Source organism: Mytilus trossulus, chromosome 1, assembly GCF_036588685.1.
Source record: "Mytilus trossulus isolate FHL-02 chromosome 1, PNRI_Mtr1.1.1.hap1, whole genome shotgun sequence".
Taxonomy (NCBI): domain Eukaryota; kingdom Metazoa; phylum Mollusca; class Bivalvia; order Mytilida; family Mytilidae; genus Mytilus; species Mytilus trossulus.
Genome location: NC_086373.1, coordinates 64,783,069 through 64,803,187, shown reverse-complemented (window position 1 = coordinate 64,803,187; position 20,119 = coordinate 64,783,069). Strand labels below are relative to the sequence as shown.

The 20,119-nt window shown below is 31.7% G+C and overlaps 1 protein-coding gene across 1 annotated transcript in view; it reads right to left on the bottom strand.

Moving 5' to 3' along the window:
• LOC134682220 (uncharacterized) overlaps window positions 1-20,119 on the bottom strand; it is a 55,937-nt gene that overhangs the window by 13,691 nt on the left and 22,127 nt on the right. Inside the window, exons 3-6 of the mRNA XM_063541751.1 lie at window positions 15,534-16,187; window positions 13,295-13,576; window positions 9,288-10,562; window positions 2,265-2,393 (exon numbers count right to left, since the gene is read on the bottom strand). Coding sequence (XP_063397821.1) covers window positions 2,265-2,393; window positions 9,288-10,562; window positions 13,295-13,576; window positions 15,534-16,187 — 2,340 coding nt within the window. The remainder of the gene's footprint in view (window positions 1-2,264; window positions 2,394-9,287; window positions 10,563-13,294; window positions 13,577-15,533; window positions 16,188-20,119) is intronic.

Here is a 20,119-nt window from a genome sequence, read left to right as displayed (position 1 = left end):
CTTTTGTCTATTTATTTGAATTGTAAGGTTCTGTTTCTCCTTTCTCTCATTTCAGTGTTTCTGTTCTTCCGTTGTTTTAATCATATTGTGGATGTGTTTCCCTCTGATTTAATTTGTAACCCAGATTTTTTTTTCTCTCAATCGTTTTATGACTTTTGAACAGCGGTATACTGTTGCCTTTATTTTTCCCTTGACAGTTCTCAATCGCATTAATCGGTAATCTGAAACTTTTTTAACATCCTTGGAAATTTATTATCACGGGACTTAGGCTGATATGTAATATATTGAAGCAGTCGTCACTTTGCTATAATCATTGAGGGTAAATGTCTGTATCAATAATCTTCTGTGATTGGAAACCTCGGAATTATTTAATAAGTTCATTTAACCGCTCATAACATTTTCACTGGAATACTACATGTATATCCCATGATTTTTTTTAAGATTAAGTCAATTAATTAGTCTGAATGAATAACATGATAATTTTATATTTTATTCTTATCTGTTTAATTCAATAAAATATAACATTTAAAAAGAAACAACTATAGAAGACGCTTTGCTCTTCTTTTTGTGTACATTCATGGTACTGTGGTTCTAAGTTATGTGTGAAAATTTGATTGACATTTTCTAATAAAATTATTAATAATCATAAAAGAGTCATGTTTCCCATGTTTTTAATTCATACAAGAAAGAAGTATTTGATTTACTTATTGAATCATTCAATAGACAATAACAGGCTAATGCAATTGCTTTTAAGACGTCTTAGAAGACAACAAATTAGGAAAGCAACTGACTTACAGATGAACTATTTGCCAACCCATTCCAATGGGATTGAAAACGTCTTGTGTACATACATTTATTGGGTACGCCAGACGCACGTTCCGTCTACCAAAGACAATTTGTGATTCTCGAATTAAAAACTTTAAAAAGGTCAAATTATGTACGAAGTTGGAAGGCATTAAAAAATTAAAAAAAATCTGAAGTGTTTGGCAATGTAGCTAGGTCATTTCCTAGGGTCTTTAACTGTTTTAAAATATAATAAATAGGTAAGGAGGAGTGCCGATTACGTAAAAAGTGGCAGGAATTGAAAATCCATATGATATGCTAAAGGTTATCCGAAAATAGTTCAAATAAAAATCACATAATATGAGGTGCATAAAGGTATTGGGTGTATATGAGAAAGTTTCATTGACTTCTTAATTAAGTTTAGGAGCTGAAGAATGAAAGAAAGATCACCCCGTCACTGTCTATCTCCCTGTTGTAGTCTACCAATAAGCTATAGCTAATTCTAGATCAATATTTTTTTAATACTGTAAACTTTACATGCAAATGTATCCCTTTTGTTTGTATTCTATAAAATGTACATAAAAATGAATATGACTGTCTATTTTAAAATAGTTCAAAATATGTAAAATGCCTTGTTTTATTTAACTCGGTGTACAATCCCATCATTGTCAAGTTATATGGAGATATGAATATTTGATTGACATTTTCTAATAAAATCATTAATAATTATACTAGAGTCATGCATTCCAGTTTATTTCATAACAGGAAAAAATTATGCTTCACTCATGTTATCATTCAAAAGACCAAATAGGCTCCAGAACGATGAACAAAATGTTGGATTAGATGATGCATAATGCAGAACAACTTGGAATGCACGTGATTTACATATTAAATGTATGTAATCTTGTAATAAGTATGAAGACATCTGATCTGTGTCTATCCTATAGTGTTGTAGTTATATTATTAGCTTTAAATACTTTTTTTTGGGGGGGGAGGGGGGTTGGGGTGAAAGAAGATAAGCAAATCGGTTGCTAAAAAGAAGTCTTTTCCAAAGTTTTTGGGGTTTTGAAAGGAGATAAGCAAATCGGTGGCCAAAAAGAAAATCTTTTCCAAAGCACAAATGACTATATTTTCGAAAAAATGAGTTGTTGACTTCGAATTTCTGGTTACTATAATTTAAAGCAGGAGAACACTTCTTAGTTTAAACACATTTATTAACTCCGTGTTAATCATTTATATAAAAAAAGGAAATTTAACAGAGTTAAATTGTGTTTTTAATAATATAATTTCTTGGTGACTATTTGTTTACCAGACATAATATTTCACAAATCTTAGATTATTTGTTAATATATGATTGTATTGATTATTTGACTATCTTGTTTAAAAAGGTACTAAATGATTATATATTGGCAATCATTTTGTATTTATGTGATTACTTGGACACCTCCATAGGGGCGTAATAAATTAAAAAGGCTACTCACCGTCACTACATCTCCTTTGTCTAGTATTATCTGGGCAAATACAAATATAATTGTTCCCTTGTTTCTGGCAAACTCCAGCCCCACAAAGGTTATGGTCACATGGATCTGTTTTGAACTGACACCGGACACCTGGAACATAATAAAAATTCTCAAATAGCTTTAAAATGTTTATTAAGACATCTTTCGGTGTAATTTTAGTGGCTTGTGTTGCATACGGTGACCTATAACTTATATATTTTTAGGTCATTCATCTTCTTTTTGGTATATTTAGCTTTCTGCGTTTTGTATTGTTGATTTTCATTTCTTTCCCTGATGTTTCAGTTTATCTTTGCCTTATAAGTGAAATATCATTTTCATATCATTCGTCTCTCTTTAAAAAGAAAGAACTATTAACTGAGTGTCCTCTTTATATTTCTAAACAATATATTGAGGAGGCCGACTGTTATTAATTAAGTACCACTAGTAGTTTGTATGTAATTATATCAATCAACTCGTATGTTTATTGCGTCTTAGTAAATCTGTACAAATATTTCTGATTTTAAATTAGAAATGTTTAGATTCAAAATAAGGAAATCATGCCAAGAATTCTGAACCTTTTTCATAATGATGACGTTCAAACCATCTTTAATAATAAAAACAGGAAATGGTTAATATCATAAAAACCCACAATAATGGCATAAATGGTTAGTTTTTATTGATACTTGAACATGACTGCAATGTCTTTTATCATCATAAATTAAATATCACTTATACATTTTGACAGCCGTGTACTATTCGCCGTAAAAACGTGTAACTGATGTATACTGTCAAACAATCCATGAATTATGCAATATCAATAAGTACTTCATAGCATGATTACTCGTCTTAGCTATTTCACCTGTGAAATATTTATGTGTATGTAAAAGAGAATGCTTTTGATATCTAAGTAACATGGAATTTACCATATTATTAAACGGAAACGGAATTAAATTGAATATTTCATTTACTTCAGATTATCCGAGATCAATTATTTAACATTTTCTTACTTTGTTTTCTATTAAAATTTACGAGTGATAAAGGGCATCCTTGTCTTACCCCAAGTTTTAATATGGACGGAATCTTTGTTGATAATTGTTCTTACGATTTGTAATGCACATTTATTTTATCATATTAAAACTGCATCAATCAGATATGCATCATCATAAAATGTACTTTCACTAAAATGTAGGGTGAAACACATTGTCAAAGAATTTGTAAATGACCATTGTTTATATACTAAAAAAATAATTAATAAAATCCATTTTATAGATTGTATTCATTGTATACATAAATGATAATCCTCCACAAAAATGTAATCGTTTGACTCATAATGAACCTATATGACTCATCAATTGTAATTACATATCCTTTTCCCCCTCAGCAATCATATGTAAGACGTAAATTATGAAAAATGTATTTGATCGTTCCCCTTGAGAAAAGTGTCGTATATGAACAAGTGTTTAAAAGATAACAACTTTTACAGAGACTGTTTATTTAAACTACACTGTACACATACATGGAAAAAGTAAATTAATAAAAATACCGAACTCCGAGGAAAATTCTAAACGGAAAGTCCATGAGCAAAAGGGAAAATCCAAAGCTCAAATACATCAAATAAATGGACAACAACTATCATATTCTGGACTAAGTATAGGCATTTTCTTATTTAAACAATGGTTGACTAAACCTGGTAAATCTCTCTTCGTTTGAGTTTGATTTTTTATTTATATTTTGCAATAAAAGAAAGACAAAAGATACCAGAGTGACAGTCAAACTCATAAATCGAAAATAAACTGACAACGCCATGGCTAAAAATGAAAAAGACAAACAGACAAAAAATGGTACACATGACACAACTTAGAAAACTGAAGAACAAGCAACACGAACCCAACCAAAAACTAGAGGTGATCTAAGGTGCTCCGGAAGGGTAAGCGGATCCTGCTCCACATATGGCACAAGTCGTGTTGCTTAAGTGATAACAAATCCGGTAAACAATCTTTATTCGGTAGGTCACATTAAGGTATTTCTATTTCAAAAGAATTTTTTTTTCTGTTTTACAAATTGTTCAATAAAACCATAAATTAATTAATAGGACGTTCATATTTTTTTCTCCAAGCAATTCCTTGTGCAAAAAAAAGGTTGTTAAAAGGAAAAGAGACAATATCCATACAAACCAAATATAACAATCCATGCAAGTATCTATCGGTAGTACATAGTGGGACTGTTCGAATAAACCCTTTATGAATATTGACTGCTGTTGAATTAAACAAACAAGTTTTACTATTCAGCATTCACCCAAGAGCATATAAAAAACAATTAGATGCTCACAACTAATTGAAAAAATATCGTAAAAAAATACAAAATTATACATAAGAGTAAAAGAAAAAGTAAAATAACAAAAATACCGAACCCCAAGGAAAATCCAAAACGAATTCAAATGGGAAAAGCTTAAACTCATAAAAAAAAGGAAAACAACTGCAAGTCAGAAAATTATGTGCACCGTACAGGCACTGAACGGAAATTGATGACTGGACTAATGCTTAATAAAGATTGGAGAAAATTAATTTGTTAAAAGATATGAGATCATGGTTTAAACTAGACGCTTTTTTGAAATATGTTTGATATATGATAAAGAATGAGTCTTTTTCAAGAGTGACCTAGTTTATTAATGTTTTTATGAATGTTTCTTGTGTATTTGGTTGTGTATTTAGTTTGATTGACAGTTGAAAGACGATCTGTATAATCATTAACCCTAGTTCTGACATTTGTGACAAGTTACAAAGATGTAATTGACGGAAATTCATGTATGCAAGGTGATTATACCATCATTATTGTAAAAACAATGTAGTTCCTGTTTTATACTCGGTTTTATACCATTGTATTACTTAAATAATTATCATATTTGTCCCTGGTAGTATGTGCTATTTGCTTAGTTCACCAGTGCTTTAATTGTAATAAATTAAATGAAACTTTTAAAATATTCATTTTTGGGGGGTTGTGGAGGGTACATTTTCAGATGATATACTATGTGATATAGTTAGTATGTAAAATAGTATACAACTGTTGTGTAAGTTGTATCATATATCTATCTGATTCTATTATATATTTTTTTTAATTTCCATACTGTATGACTATCTAAACCAAATATTGTTAAGTGCGGCCTGGTCTAGAGGGAAGGTTAAACAAACACACGTTTTGTTCTCGCGGAAATCCTATCTTACGGGTTTTTTTTTCATGAACGTGCAGATTCGGCATAATTATTTTTAGTTCTTGTGCAAGTCCGTTCTTTAAATTTCATAGCAACGCAAACTCCCGGGGTTCAATAAATACAAAACAATTTATAAAGATTAAACGTGCAATTTTAAATTGCCGCGTGATTATTTTTTAAAAAACGAGATTGTCAACTTTCAGACTAAAATAAAAGATAATCCTTGAGTATTTTATATGATAACCTTTTAATAAACCTTCTTGTTGACATTACTTATTCAATTTCTTATTTTAACTTTTTTAAATGATTTTTTAGTATATATGTCCCGTCTTATTTATCCGTCTACTTGACTTAAAAGACTATACACTACTGTTTCATACATAAATAGAACAAATGCTTATATACGAAGGAGAATCACTTAGCGTCTTAACAACAGCCCTATTTGTAATAAATAATTCTTAAATCAACAATAAATTTGAGAATTCTATGGTAGTTAAGACATTTGTGGTCATTCAATCTCGTACCAAGATACTAAACGGTAACAGATTTAATTCAATACCTTTTTGTATGAATGACTACATAAAATTCGATTCTCAGATAAGAAATGAACAATTTCATCAAAAAATTTAAAATCTCCGACAATGACAAAGGTATGTGTGCATAAGGTGGTAACAGACGAGGGCGGTAAAAGAAATAATTTGCATAATGTTGGTTTTTCCCTATCTCTCACAAACTAATGATGATTTTTTTCATAAACTGCAATTTTGGCGGCAAAGAAATCATAACGGTTATATTTTTTTTCTCTCTCTCATGCAAATAACTGCAGTTTTTTTTTTAAATAAACTTAAAATTTTGACGGCAAAGGACATAATATCAATTATACTCTTTCTCTGACTCTCTCACAAATTACTGCGGTTAATTGCATAAACTTATTCTATGCAAAACACTACAGTATTTTTAATAACTTAAATTTGATTTCTTTTCAAAAATTAATAATAGACTAAAAGAATTTAGGCATGATATCTGTCCATTTATTTCACGTGAACTTGAAAACTTATCTTACAAACTTAGTATACATGTACATACGACAGTAAAATGTTTATTTGCAGTAAACAGAAACAACACCATTAGGTATTTAAACAAAGAATTCCAATTATTTTCAGAAAACCGGAAATGAACTCATTTGTGATTAAGAGAAAACACGTTTTAACATATAATTTTTATTAATTAAAAAAAATTGATTGAATGATTTATTTTTGATTTTTAATTTACATAAAAGGTTTATGCACCTTTTTATTTCTGACACTATAAAATATTTTAATTAAATTTAAGTAGGTCAATGTGTTTAATTGTTACTATTGATTACTTGCGCCATAACTTATGCGAAACTAAACCACATATTTTGATCATAGAAATCACCATAAATGTCATTTTATTTTCTATTTACCTGGCAAAACATTGGGCTTTTAATGTCAAATCTAGGTGCTATTGACTTTAATCATGGCAAAAATAACCTTGTGTAGCAAAAAACAAAAAAAAGATTTAGTTAACAGTTCGCATAACCATGAACAGGAAGGACGCGTTATTTATGAACAAATTGAAGGTTTGGTTATAGACATTAACAATTAAAGGGCAATGCACCCAAGAGGCTTAAAATTCACCAATCGATATAGCGATACAGGAGCGGCAGTTTGGGGTTTTTCAAAAGAGTTGTATGACTCCTGCAAGTCATGGTTGATTCATGCGCAGAGCGGGGGTTTGAAACATGCTAATTCATAAAATACAAAGTGCTTTCCTGCCATGTTACCAATCGACATAGAATAAAAAATCATCATAACATTTACCAAAACAAATACCTAAAGAATTTCAAATTAAAGTAGACATTTATGAATTGAACACTATTTAATTTAGTTTTTTAGGGTGCAAAAACATAAACCAAAGCACATTTGTAGAAAGCGCAATTTGCACATTTTCACTCAAACAATTTCTCATGGAAGAATCGACTTTACACATATCTCTGTTCTTCAACCAAAAGTAAGAATTCTTATGTAATATACATGTACATGTAATGTCATTATTTTTCTTGATGCCTTTATACGAAATTGCACAGAAAACGTTCACTCTTTTACTGGATTGAATAACTAGATGATAACATATACATTGTACTTTCAACATATAAAGGGTAAAAGAGTGCAAAGAGAAGTCGAAATTGAACCTTACAAATCATTTGTTAATGATTAAATCCATACAATTACTACTTTGAATTTAAAATATCTTTTACAAGTTGTAACAGTTTAGTAAACATGTAAAGTGACCAATTTACTACCTTTTGACATAATCATAAAATACTTTCACTCACTAAAACTTGTTCTGTACAGATGTTTTCGAGTTAATTGGTCCCTGGACACATAAAAAAGAATGGGGGAAAACATGCTTATTTGATATTTAAAATTTCGTAAAAAATATAAATTTCTCAAGGTAGAACAACATCAGATTAGAATTCTTTATAGAAGATAGGGGTATTATTAGGACATACGACGTGCATTTGCCTCAGAACCTTCTGAATCTTGATATTCAGAGTAGTTATCATTTTCATTATATCCTGTTCGAACTTTGTAGACCGAATAAAACTGTCAAAAAAGATGCACAACGCATTACTTTTCTTTTTAGTTATTCCTTCTTTCAAATCTTAGATTATTAAATGTCTATACAAATGTCTTAAAACCAAAAGTTCAAAGTGATATGCGCGAAGCACAACTACTACTTGTAAAACAAAAGTCAATGTTCAGGTTTTTTTTATAATAAAAATTTGTAATAATCATGATGAGAAATAATGGTTTTAACCTCACTCTGCAGACTTACTCTGAAAATGCAGGGATATTTCTTTTTGTAAATGTGCTTTTAAAAATTGGATCATTGAAAGATTTCAAATTACATCTTTATTGTACAACCAAAATTCATGTAAATATTTTAGTTTTTGAATTTTGAACCAAATGTTCGTTCCCATAAAAGTCATATGAAAGTTCAAATTAAAAAATAAATAATGCACATGATTTTTATAACTAAATGGCTAGTTTTTATTATAAAACTTGTGTGCACATACTTTTTATGAGGGAAATTCTTTAATTTGTCCAAATTTAAAAGAAATTTCATTCTTTTTTAATTGTTCGCTTCCAGCCAACAATTTACCGACATGTTTTCAATATATACAGTTACCTTTCCGTAAAAATCCAATAATCGCAATTATGCAAGTGCGAAGGGGAAACCCAAATTGGCAGAGAGAGTCAACAAAAGTAAACATCGCTCCGTCATCGAAATAAACTATATCTTATTGTTCATGTAATATACGTGCTTACCTAAATATCCATGTTTCTTTGGTGATTGTTTACAAAACACGGCCATTGATAAGCTGCAGTATTTTTATAACAACACCGACCGAGTAAAATATGTTTGAGACGATTATATGATATGGATGAGTGAAAAATGATAAAATCGTGCATAGAAGACTCAGTTTATGATATGTATAAAAAAAAAGATGATATGTGCATGCATTGGTTCAAGAACTTGAAAAACAATCATCAGTAACTCGTTTCATTTGACCTTAAATATAAGCAAAATTTGAAATTCAATTTCGATAAATCGAAACAATAAAACAAAAGAAAGATAACTTTATCTTAAAGATTGAGGCATAAATTGACGGACGGATAGACGTTCTAGAAAAAGAATGGTCGGCTAGCAGGACGAATCTATTGCCAATACAAGTGCGAAATGTAGGAATAAAATTGCTGTAAACTTACCAGTATAACCTACAGGACAGTGAGAACACGTGTACCAATTTGTCACGTTTGCCGTCATAGTTTGGTTGATCACTATTAAGTGGTGGTAGGTTTTCTGTGTTAGCTGACATCTAGCACCACGAATACACATTCTAGTAGCATTACAGAAATCATAATTCTCACATCGAGTTCCGAAGAAATTATCCGGACATACACACTCATAAGATCCATCAATTATTTCACATGTGCCTTCATTCAGGCAAGAATCACGAGAACAAGACCTCTCGCACGATGTGCCACTGTAACCGCTCTTGCATTTGCAATACGGTTGCGAATTATAGCCTATTGTGCACGTTCCACCTTGCCTACAGGGCGAAGAGTTACACAAACAATCAACTGCGCCAGTCAATGATGTGTTCTGACAAACCATGTTTGCGCCACATTTGTGAATCTTACATCCATCTACATATTGACAGTTTTCGCCATATCTCTCTTGTTTACATTCACAGCGGTAAAGTTGGTCGGACAAAGCTCGACAGACTCCGCCAAACTGACACGGATTGCTCGAACACGGATCATAATGCTGACATTCGTCCCCATGGTAACCACGGCTGCATTGGCAGTCGTATTTCTTGACAGTATTTCCAATTATTGGAACACATGTCGCACCGTTTTTGCATGTATTTATCATGCAGGCGTCTGTTATATTGCAATATTTCCCTGAACTGCCCTTGTAACATGTGCAGTTGAATTGGTTATGGTCAATATGAACACACCAACCGGATTTACATGGATTGTGTAATTCACATTTATTTATGTTTTCGCAATCATCTCCATAGTAACCTTGTAAACAAGAACACACATATTCAGTGTTAGTTAATCTATGACACAAACCAGTGTGATTACAAGGACTGGGACTGCAGGGGTCTGTAACCTCGCAATGTTGCCCCGTAAAATGAGGCCGACAATGACATTCGTAACTTCCATCAGGTTTTGATGAACACGACCCTTGATTTAAACACGGGTCACCGACACAACTGTCCTTCTGGTGGCAGTATTTCCCAAAATAGCCATGAGCACATTGGCATTGGAATCCATTTTTTTCAGTCCTGTTACACAATCCATTATTCATACATGGAGAAGGAAGACATGGATCTTTAACTGTACAGTTTCTGCCAATCCATCCTTGGAAACAATCACATTCATACGACATATCTTTCTTTGTCAAACATTTGCCATGTCTACATGGCTTCCATATACTGCAGTTACTGAAGTTTAGACAATCCCCATATAAACCTGTTAGAAGATATTGAAACAATCAAAACAGAAAAGGCAAACTCAATTTTTCATAAATATAGAAGTTTAAAATTGTTGAACTGGTTAAGACAAACTTAGTGTGAATGCAAAAAAAAAAAGGACATTTTATAATATCATTCAACGTGTTAGGGTGAATTATAACGATTTTGCGCTTGTTTGCCTTAATGTACGAATTCATGAAGCCGAAAAGCTCTAAATCCTCTTGACACTGATTCATTACCCAAAACCCACTCCATTTTTACAAAAGTTATGTAGCCCCCCTTTCCCTTCCCTATTCTCGACCTGCAACAAATACAAAACCCCAGATTTAATTTCAGTCACCACGATTAATCTGCATATTGGAAGGTTTTATTCAAGGTTATGCGTGGTAAGCCATTGGTGTGCAACATTATGTGAGCAAATTTAACAACTATAGGTCACGGTACGGCCTACAACAATGAGCAACTCCCATATGCGGTAGTTTGCTATAAAAGGCCACAAAATGATTCATGTAAACCAATCCAACGAGAAAACTAAGAGTCTAATTTATGTACAAAAGAATGAACGAAAAATAAATATATAATGACAAGTACTGAATTACCGGCTCTTCACTTGACATGCACATACATACAAAATGTAGCGGGGTTAAACATGTCATCGGGATCCCAACTCCCCCCCTAACAGTTGAGTATTAGTACAACATATGAATAAACTAAACATCAGTTGAAAAAGGCTGAACTCAAAAGATGGATAGACATAGAAATACGCATACACACAGAGTGGACGTGACCGGGTACTTGTATATCCTGACAACAAAAAGACTTTCTGATTATTATAATAAAATAAATCCCATTTAAACAAAGGTAGTTAAAAAGATATTTTACTGTTAACAATTTTTTTTTTAAACGAAGATATTCGAAAATTAGAATCGCCATCTATAGCTTTTTGAATGACGAAACAGTCTTGCGTATCACCTATCCTAATTATGAATGCGGTATTATACATTGTATATGGACAAAGTTATCAAGAAACATGATTCATGATCTTCGGGTTATCTTTTATAATCTTTATATACAAATGATTCTATGATATAAGTACAAAAAATATGACTTTCACAACCTTGTATCATTTTTCATTTTTGAAATATTTCATTGTTTGTTCTTGAGATATTTCAAATATATAACAAGCAAACTGAAATATGTCTATGTAGACATGAATGAAACCTATTCAATGACAATTTGTATGTATTAAACATCAAATAAAACATCAAATGTCATTTCTGACGACAAAAATTTACATATATTGTATTCTTACTAATTTACAATAGTTTAATGTTTCTTGTCATTATCTTATTTGAAGGTAACAATATTGCTAAAATTATAGAAGTATTGAATTACATGCTTCGGACAGAAAACTTTTCAGATATTTGTTTCCTATGTTTTGTATATTTGGCCCCCGTCCTACCTAAAGAAGACTGATCAAGAAACCCTATTGTAAACCCTAACATGATCTAATTTTGTTTAAGTAGGGGACAACGTTGAAAACAATATTGACAATCTTGCAAACATCGATGCAGTTAAACCTTAAAAATAACATATTTTTTGTCAGCAAAAATAAACGTTGAAAAAAGCATGATCTAGAAAAACAGTATTTAAGAATACAGATTTACAAAGAATGCAGTAAAAATGTCTGATATGGGAGGTACATGTAACTCGTGAAAATGAAAAACTTAGTCAGGATTTGTGTAAATTATGTCATTGTACCATTTATAATCGTATTGATAAAATAATTATACTTTGTAAAGGTACCAGACTTATAATTTAATACACCAGACGATCGTTTTTCTTCATAAGTAAGACCCATCAGTGACATTCACATCAATATACATGTAGTTATAAAGCCAAACAAGTACAAAGATGAAGAGCATTGTTCACACAAAATTCCAAAAAGTTGTGCCAAATACGGATAAGGTAATCTATATAAAAAAGAGGATGTGGTATGATTGCCAATGAGACAACTCTCCACAAGAGACCAAAATAACACAGAAATTGACAACTACAGGTCAACGTACAGCATTCAAAAATAAGCAAAGTCCATACCGCATAGTCAGCTATAAAAGGCCCCGAAATGACAATGTTAAACAATTCCTGGCATTTGAAAATCCTCAGCATTTCGTTAAATATTTACTGATTGTACAAGAATGTTACTGAGATTGAAAATAAATAATGATGCAGAATGAAAATCAAACCCCTATTGTAAAATCACTCCACAGATCTAGAGATAAGCATTAATTTGAGCAGTAATTATACTTATAAAATGAAATGGTTAATGTGTCAAAGAGACAACAACTCGACCAGAGAGCAGAAAACAGCCGAAGGCCACCAAAAGGTCTTCAACATAGCGAGAAAGTCCCGCACCAGGGGCAGGAGGCGTGCTACTGCTGGCCCTTAACAAAATTGTGTACTAATGCAGTGATTATGCATTTAGTACACAGGTCAATGTATTTTTTTAATAACAGGTTTTTAAGAAGAACACACATTTAATCGTGAACTCTGCGCATCAAGTTACCAATTCAAATTATTCTGATTTTGTTGTTGTACACATTGGTATTTGGTGTTAGAAATAATCCCTATTCTCACTTTCAATGGAGATTTAAGACATTAAAGTATTTATGTTCAAAATAAGTACTAAAACTACCTAAAATGTTTTAATGTTAAAATGCTTGAACTTACCCGGTTTTGAAATGTTTACAAATCTCTGAACACTTGCAGGACTCCTATCTGTTCCATTAAAGATTTGTACTGTGAATCTGTATGATCGTTCCATGTGTTGTCCACTAACACTGGTACAGATCTCATTACGTTTCCCATGGATTGCTACGGGACGTGTTGTTATGTTCTTATCGTTAACAGTAAACTGTAATTGGTAGTTGTTAACGAACTGTCCGTGTGTTGGATCTTTCCAGCAGAATTTGGCTTTAACTCCTTCAACGGATACACAAAATATATCTGGAGCTAAAGTGAAATAAAATGTCAACGTCAATGAGAGCATTTTATTCAAGTATATTAATCCAGAATATTTAAATAATTCCAAAATAACAAATAAGTTATTGCATCTTGAAGGTAAAATCGTAATATGTTGTCTATCAACTAATAAAGATGAAGTTCTCACGAGAGTTGTAGTTTGTTGTCAATAAATATTTGATTTCCTATCTCGGTGTCCTAGTACACAACACGTATGACCAAATCTATTACTTATAAACTCCTGACAAGTGACGTTCTGACCGTACACGCGGACATAAATTTCTTGACGAATATAAAAACATGCAAGCTGAACGAATACAATGACTAAAGGATATATAACGACATCAAAAGCGCCTGTCGACTTTCTTTGCTACTATTTATCAACTAAACTAACGTATAATGACAAAGTTTAAAAATTGGATAATTTGTCAATGAAAGTCGTTGGCGTAATAAAGAAACCTCAAATATCTTCAACTGATAATTCCTCTTTTACTATGCAATTTATGAAAATGTCGATATCAAATTATTTGATCTATAAGGTAGATTGTCCCATAAAAATACCACATTGATCATAGGTTGACACCTCTTCCGGAAAGCTTTAATTTCTCTTGTTTTAAGAAGTCAAAATACCGCAAAAATAAACAAATTTATTCACGGTTTTAATAATAAAAGTTTTTTTATTAAACAAATGATATATCGCTATGTTAATCGTCTTCAGTCAATATATGAAAGTTTTTGTTCCATAGAAAGTGTACAGTAAATTGGTAACAGCCGACTCGTCCATAACGTTAATCCGATTAAGACGTGGGCTTTTTTTCTGAATGTTTGTGTCAGAGTATTTTGACCTGATCGTCTCGCCAAGTTGTAAATATAAGTTTGACCGAAATATTTTACTAAAGATGTTCAAAGTGCATATCTTATCAATTGTCATTCGACATCTGCGCAGACACTAGAACAGCGACCTACATGTAAAATAAACTGAACAAATGCATGATGTTATTAAGGGGCCAGCTGAGGACCACCTTTAGTGTGGGATTTTCTCGCTGCGTTGAAGACCCATGGGTGGCTTTATGTTTTATCTGCTCTTTGGTTTTTTTTTTTGTCTCTTTGATATATTCCCCATTTCCATTCTCAATTTTATAGACTACTAACTAGGTTAGTGGAGGGTTGCCGCGCGGTGACATAAAGTTATTAACTTCTACGTCATTTGGCCTCTGGTAGATTGATTGTTATTGGCAAATTTACCATGCACATCTTCTTATTTTCATAATAAAATCTTAGAGTCAAAGAATAAAAAGAATCGAAAGAAGAATTCGGTTAGTAATAACAATCTGAAAGCAATATGTGAAAAACATAAGTAGTTGCACGTTGTAGATTGTCAGTAAAATGATCGCTGTCTGATAAAAACACTGACCCTTTCTCCACGCGGTACTTTTTTTGTGTTCCTTGTGCCATCAAAGCGTTGATACAGGTTTATTTAAATTAGATTGACGGGTCGCTGTCTGTTCTAATCGTCAAGATTCACGTTGGAAAAGCACATGGAAACAACGGACTTGAGTGTGTTTTGTTAGTTATCCGAGATGCTAACGAGAAAAATGTGCATGCTTTCAAAACAGATTATCAAGCATTCTAGTAATAGCCGGGAGTCTTAGTTCTTTAACGTAGAACAGAGATTTTATCAATAATATATTCCCGTACTTAAACTGAATTTTTATTTAAAGTGTCCTTTTATGAAAACTCTCAAATGATGTGGTATGAACAACTCTCTACAAAAGACCAAAAATAATACCGAAATTATCAACTATAGGTCACCGTACGGCCTTCAACAATGAGTAAAGCTCATAACGCATAGTCAGCTATAAAACATGAATATATAGGATCCTTTAATTTATACATTATCTATTTATTTCATCTGATCTATTTTTCTAACTGATTAAACACTACTTACGTGGTATATCTGAGATTTTAACATTCACTGTGATGTTACTCATTTTCTGGGGCGAGCCAGCATCAATTGCGACAATATTAAAAGTGTAAGAGTCTGCATCGTCTGGGAAGTTTTGTTTTGATACAATGATAACCTTTCCTGAAGAATCAACATTAAACAGGCCTAAGACATGTGTATTAAAAATAAAATAATCAAATTTTGAATTGTACATTTCAAAATCAGCGTCAGTTGCCTGCACGGTTCCAACAAGTTGAATGTCCAAATCAGCTGATTTCCTGTAAGCGATAAATTCATACGTCTGGTTTTCAAAGACCGGTGGATATAAGTTCGGTTTACTGACTTTTATCTTAATTTCCTGGTCTTGAACAGTTCCTTGATGAGTCCCGTAAACACGAAATCGGAAGACATAATTTAGTGGTTTGTTCATGAACTGTTTTGAGTATAAGTACCACTTGTTGTCTCCTGTTTTCGGGTCTTTGAGCGTGAAATAGTTAGCATCAGGCGTATTGGTTATCTGCACCTGCTCTAGCCGTTGTCCAGTAGCGGCATCGTAACCAGTGATTGACAGAATTGGGGTACCGGGAGGGGCGTTGATATGAATTAAGGCAGGATTTGGCTCGACACTCAGTATTAACTTCCTGAACGATCTAGTAGCTGAAAGAAAAAGGGAAAAATAAGACTTTAATATAATAAAGTTAGGAGTGTACAAATGGTTTATTTTTACAAATTGTGACTTGAATGGAGAGTTGTCTCATTGGCACTCATACCATATCCTCTTATATCTAAATACATAAATGTACGCAGAAAGCAAAACCACGACTTTGAATAATTGTATTTTAATGAAAAGGGTCGGTCGATAACCGCTAATGTCACAGATGAATTAATCCATCTTCTTTTTTCTTTCTTTTTTTGTTCAATCTCAAAGTGTTTTGTATATATAATTTGTTTGTATATCAAACATTTAGCCTTAAAGGTTTTCTCAAGCTTGATAAAGACATATTTGATGTACAAAGCAAAAGCGTGTCCTTCGTGTTTGTTGGTATACAACAAAAATGAATGTGTATCACAAATGGACATGTATACATATAAATAACATTAGGACAACCTTAAATTGTAAAGAAGGGTACTAAAAAGGCAAACATTTATTAGAAGTCGAAAGACTTAAGACACAATAACTAAATTAACAAAGAAGAAAAAACAACAAGTCACAACACACTTCACAGTAACCTTACTTATTTACAGAATTGAACATCTCTACACCCTCTCCCCGCCCCACACACACACACATGGTTCTAAAAAACTGATTTTTTTAGATAACTGAAAACACTATAATAGTACTTTTAAAAAGTTATTGTAACAATAATGCCATTCTTTACTGGTTCTGCTCTGTTGAAGCAATGACAGCGATACTTTACATGAGTTTGTTTTAACTGACCATAGTTTTACTCTTTCCGTTAATTACTAATGCTTGAAAACGGGAATGCTGCTAAGAAGCTTAAGTTTTGACTGCATCATAACATTCATGCAACCTTTCGGCTATCAATGGTTTATAATTTAGATGTCTATTTTAAATATATGATACATATCGGTATATATCGGTGCAACGGACACACAGGGCGTGTATCTTTATATATGTACATAATAGACAATTGTATAGTATAAGCTATAGTAGCCGCAAGGTTAAGATCAACGAGTTCTACAGTCAAGTTCGAAGTAATCGTTGATACAAATAAAGACTCCCTCTTCTATCTTGTTCATTTTAAGGGATGCTCTCCGCTGTTGAAACGTTTTGTATGAAATTGTAACTAAAATGCAATAGAATCATATGCAAAACAGTGTGGTTGTGGCCATTGATTGACATCCTAAATTATCCCATTGACTGGGACAGATTATGTGAACTTTTGTCTGTAACGACCACTGCTCACTATGTACTTGTTAAAGTCACTTAAACTGTGGGGTTACCAAAGGTTCTCGATACCTAAATAAAGTAATTCGAAAAATTAATCATGAATAACACGATGTTATATGATTTATATTAATAATATAAATCAAAACACGTTAAGAACCTTTGGTGACCCTACAGTTTAAATTCTATGATAAGTAAGTAGTGAGTAGTGTCGTTACAACAACGGATAGTACTGAACCAGGTTTGAATTTATATATAAGTGTTTGTTAAGATAAATCATTTCATGCATTTTATTTAGACTGCATGTTATTTGATCTCAACAACTTTCTGTTTTTGATCCTGTTTTTGGAATATGATAAATGCAGGATACAATGACATACCTCTTTATTGGAAATGCCTCTTTAATTTCTAAAATAAAATCTTTTGATTGATTGGAGCGACTTTTGTATATCATAAAACTTTTTTTGTTCTGTTCTTAGTAACTGTTGATCTTTCAAGTTCTTCATATACCATTAACTAACTAAAGAATGGTCTCTGGCCTTTGAAGTGAACAGTCTTTATAAACCATTTATGAAATCTTCATATATCTGTTTACGTTTACGTCCTGGTAAAAGTTTCGTAATCATAATTTTCATTTTGATTATCAGCATTACGTCTGCGTGTGATCAAAAAAAGTAAAAACCACGAATAGTTGTGTCTGCATTAACTGTTGTTATGGCGAATACGAAATATTTGGGATATATTAAACTTCAAGAAAGATTAAAATATCGAAGTTGCAAAAGTTCATTACATATCAATATCCCGATCAATGTTTTTTTTTATTTTCTTTATGCTTTTTAGTCAAAATATTTGTATTAAAAAGTTGACTTTTTCATTAAAAATCTAGACTGAAATAAAAAAACAAAACATATTTTAATCCATTCCAAGAGAACCCATCCTCGTTTATTATATATATAACATGATTGGTTAGAAGCCAAATGCTAATAAATTATAAAAACGCTGATGCATTCGTAATTTGTCGCTGAAAGCTAAAATTTGGAAAGATTGAAAGACGCAAAAAGATTTATAAATAGTAGCGCTCTCAGGAAGGCATAAACAAATTTACCGACACACAAAAAGGTATTTACTATCGTTTCAATTAAAGTTCATTAAAATGATTGGACAAAATAGTTGTGTTTACAGCTCGTCAAATTCTTTTAGTGAACATAGAAACATATGAAGTTGGAAAAGGTTTAAGGCCTATCATCTTCGAGTTATATCAAGTTAATACATTTCGTGTTACAGATAGATTAAATATTCGGATTGTGTTGTGTATTATTTTCTTTTTCGTATCATGCTTTTCAAATTGTGTCTAATTTGTTATAGTGAACATTTCAGACGAAATCAATTATGATTTTTTTTCAACATACTCCCCCTTCCCTTCAAGTATTTTGTGATGCATAAGAAAACTTTTAAGACGTCATATTTATTTGGACTAGTGTTCCTTCACTTTGATTTTTTGGGGATTCAAGTTTGGTTTTATTGGGTAGTTGCAATTTATCCAATTAAAAAACTATCAGCTTGAGTAAAAACAAAGTAGGTGACGATGAGATGGCCACTGTTCTTATGTCTTACACATAAATTCCAATTTGCCTCGAAATCGGAAGCAAAAACTTGTGTGCTGTTAAAATGAAATTTGAAATATTGCGACCTTACCTGTGTATGATGACGTCACTTTTATTCCGTGTGCTTGCAATGTTTGATTGCCTCCAATGATTTGAACATTCATTAAACTTTCTACAGATTCTACAAGGCTTACATGTATCCATAAGAAAATCCAAACTATCATTATCTTAACACAAATTGTCCAGTAACAAAGATTCAGTTATTTGTAAATTCATTATTTACACGGTTTAATCAAATAAAAAAGAATAAAATGCTTTCTTTGAAGGTGCAATGGTCCATTTGTCAATTTACAGTTAGTTAAACTACAGTGTCAACATGTTGAACTTTTTCTCATTATTTCTTCAGTCACTATACATGCTTTGTAGTGTTTCTCTGATGTAGATGTACATGTCAAATTGAATGTAACATATGTATGAAATATATTCCATAAGTATATAAACAAATGAAAAAGTTGTGGTTGTAATAATTGGTGTCAGTTCGTAATCCTCCATACATGTATTTACATTTAAGAAACCTTTATGTATTTGTCATTTGAACAATATGAATATGATTATGTCATGCTTGGGATATATTGCACGCATATTTCCGTCTTTCATGTAAATCATTATTTTGTTCATTTTAATTTCCGTCTCTGATTGTCTGATACGGTTTTAATTAACAACTTGTACGTATTGCTTTGAACTGTTGTAGCTGTTAAGTTCGCTTCAAATAATGTTTCCATCGACAGAACAAGACTTTATAAAAACTGTACGAAACATTTACATTTATATTGTAAATATTTGTATTATCCCCTTACCCATATGCGATGTTCGATTTGCTTTAATTGATATCGACGCATCGAAAATCAGTTATTATAAACTGATGAAGATTGTTAATCTATTAGCATTACTAAACATATTATTTCAATAAGATTCTTGCACTGACCTTCACTAAAATATTTTATTTATATTTTTTTACGATTTGCAGTGGTCATAAATCTTTATTTTATTATCCATAAAACTTTTCATATCTTCAA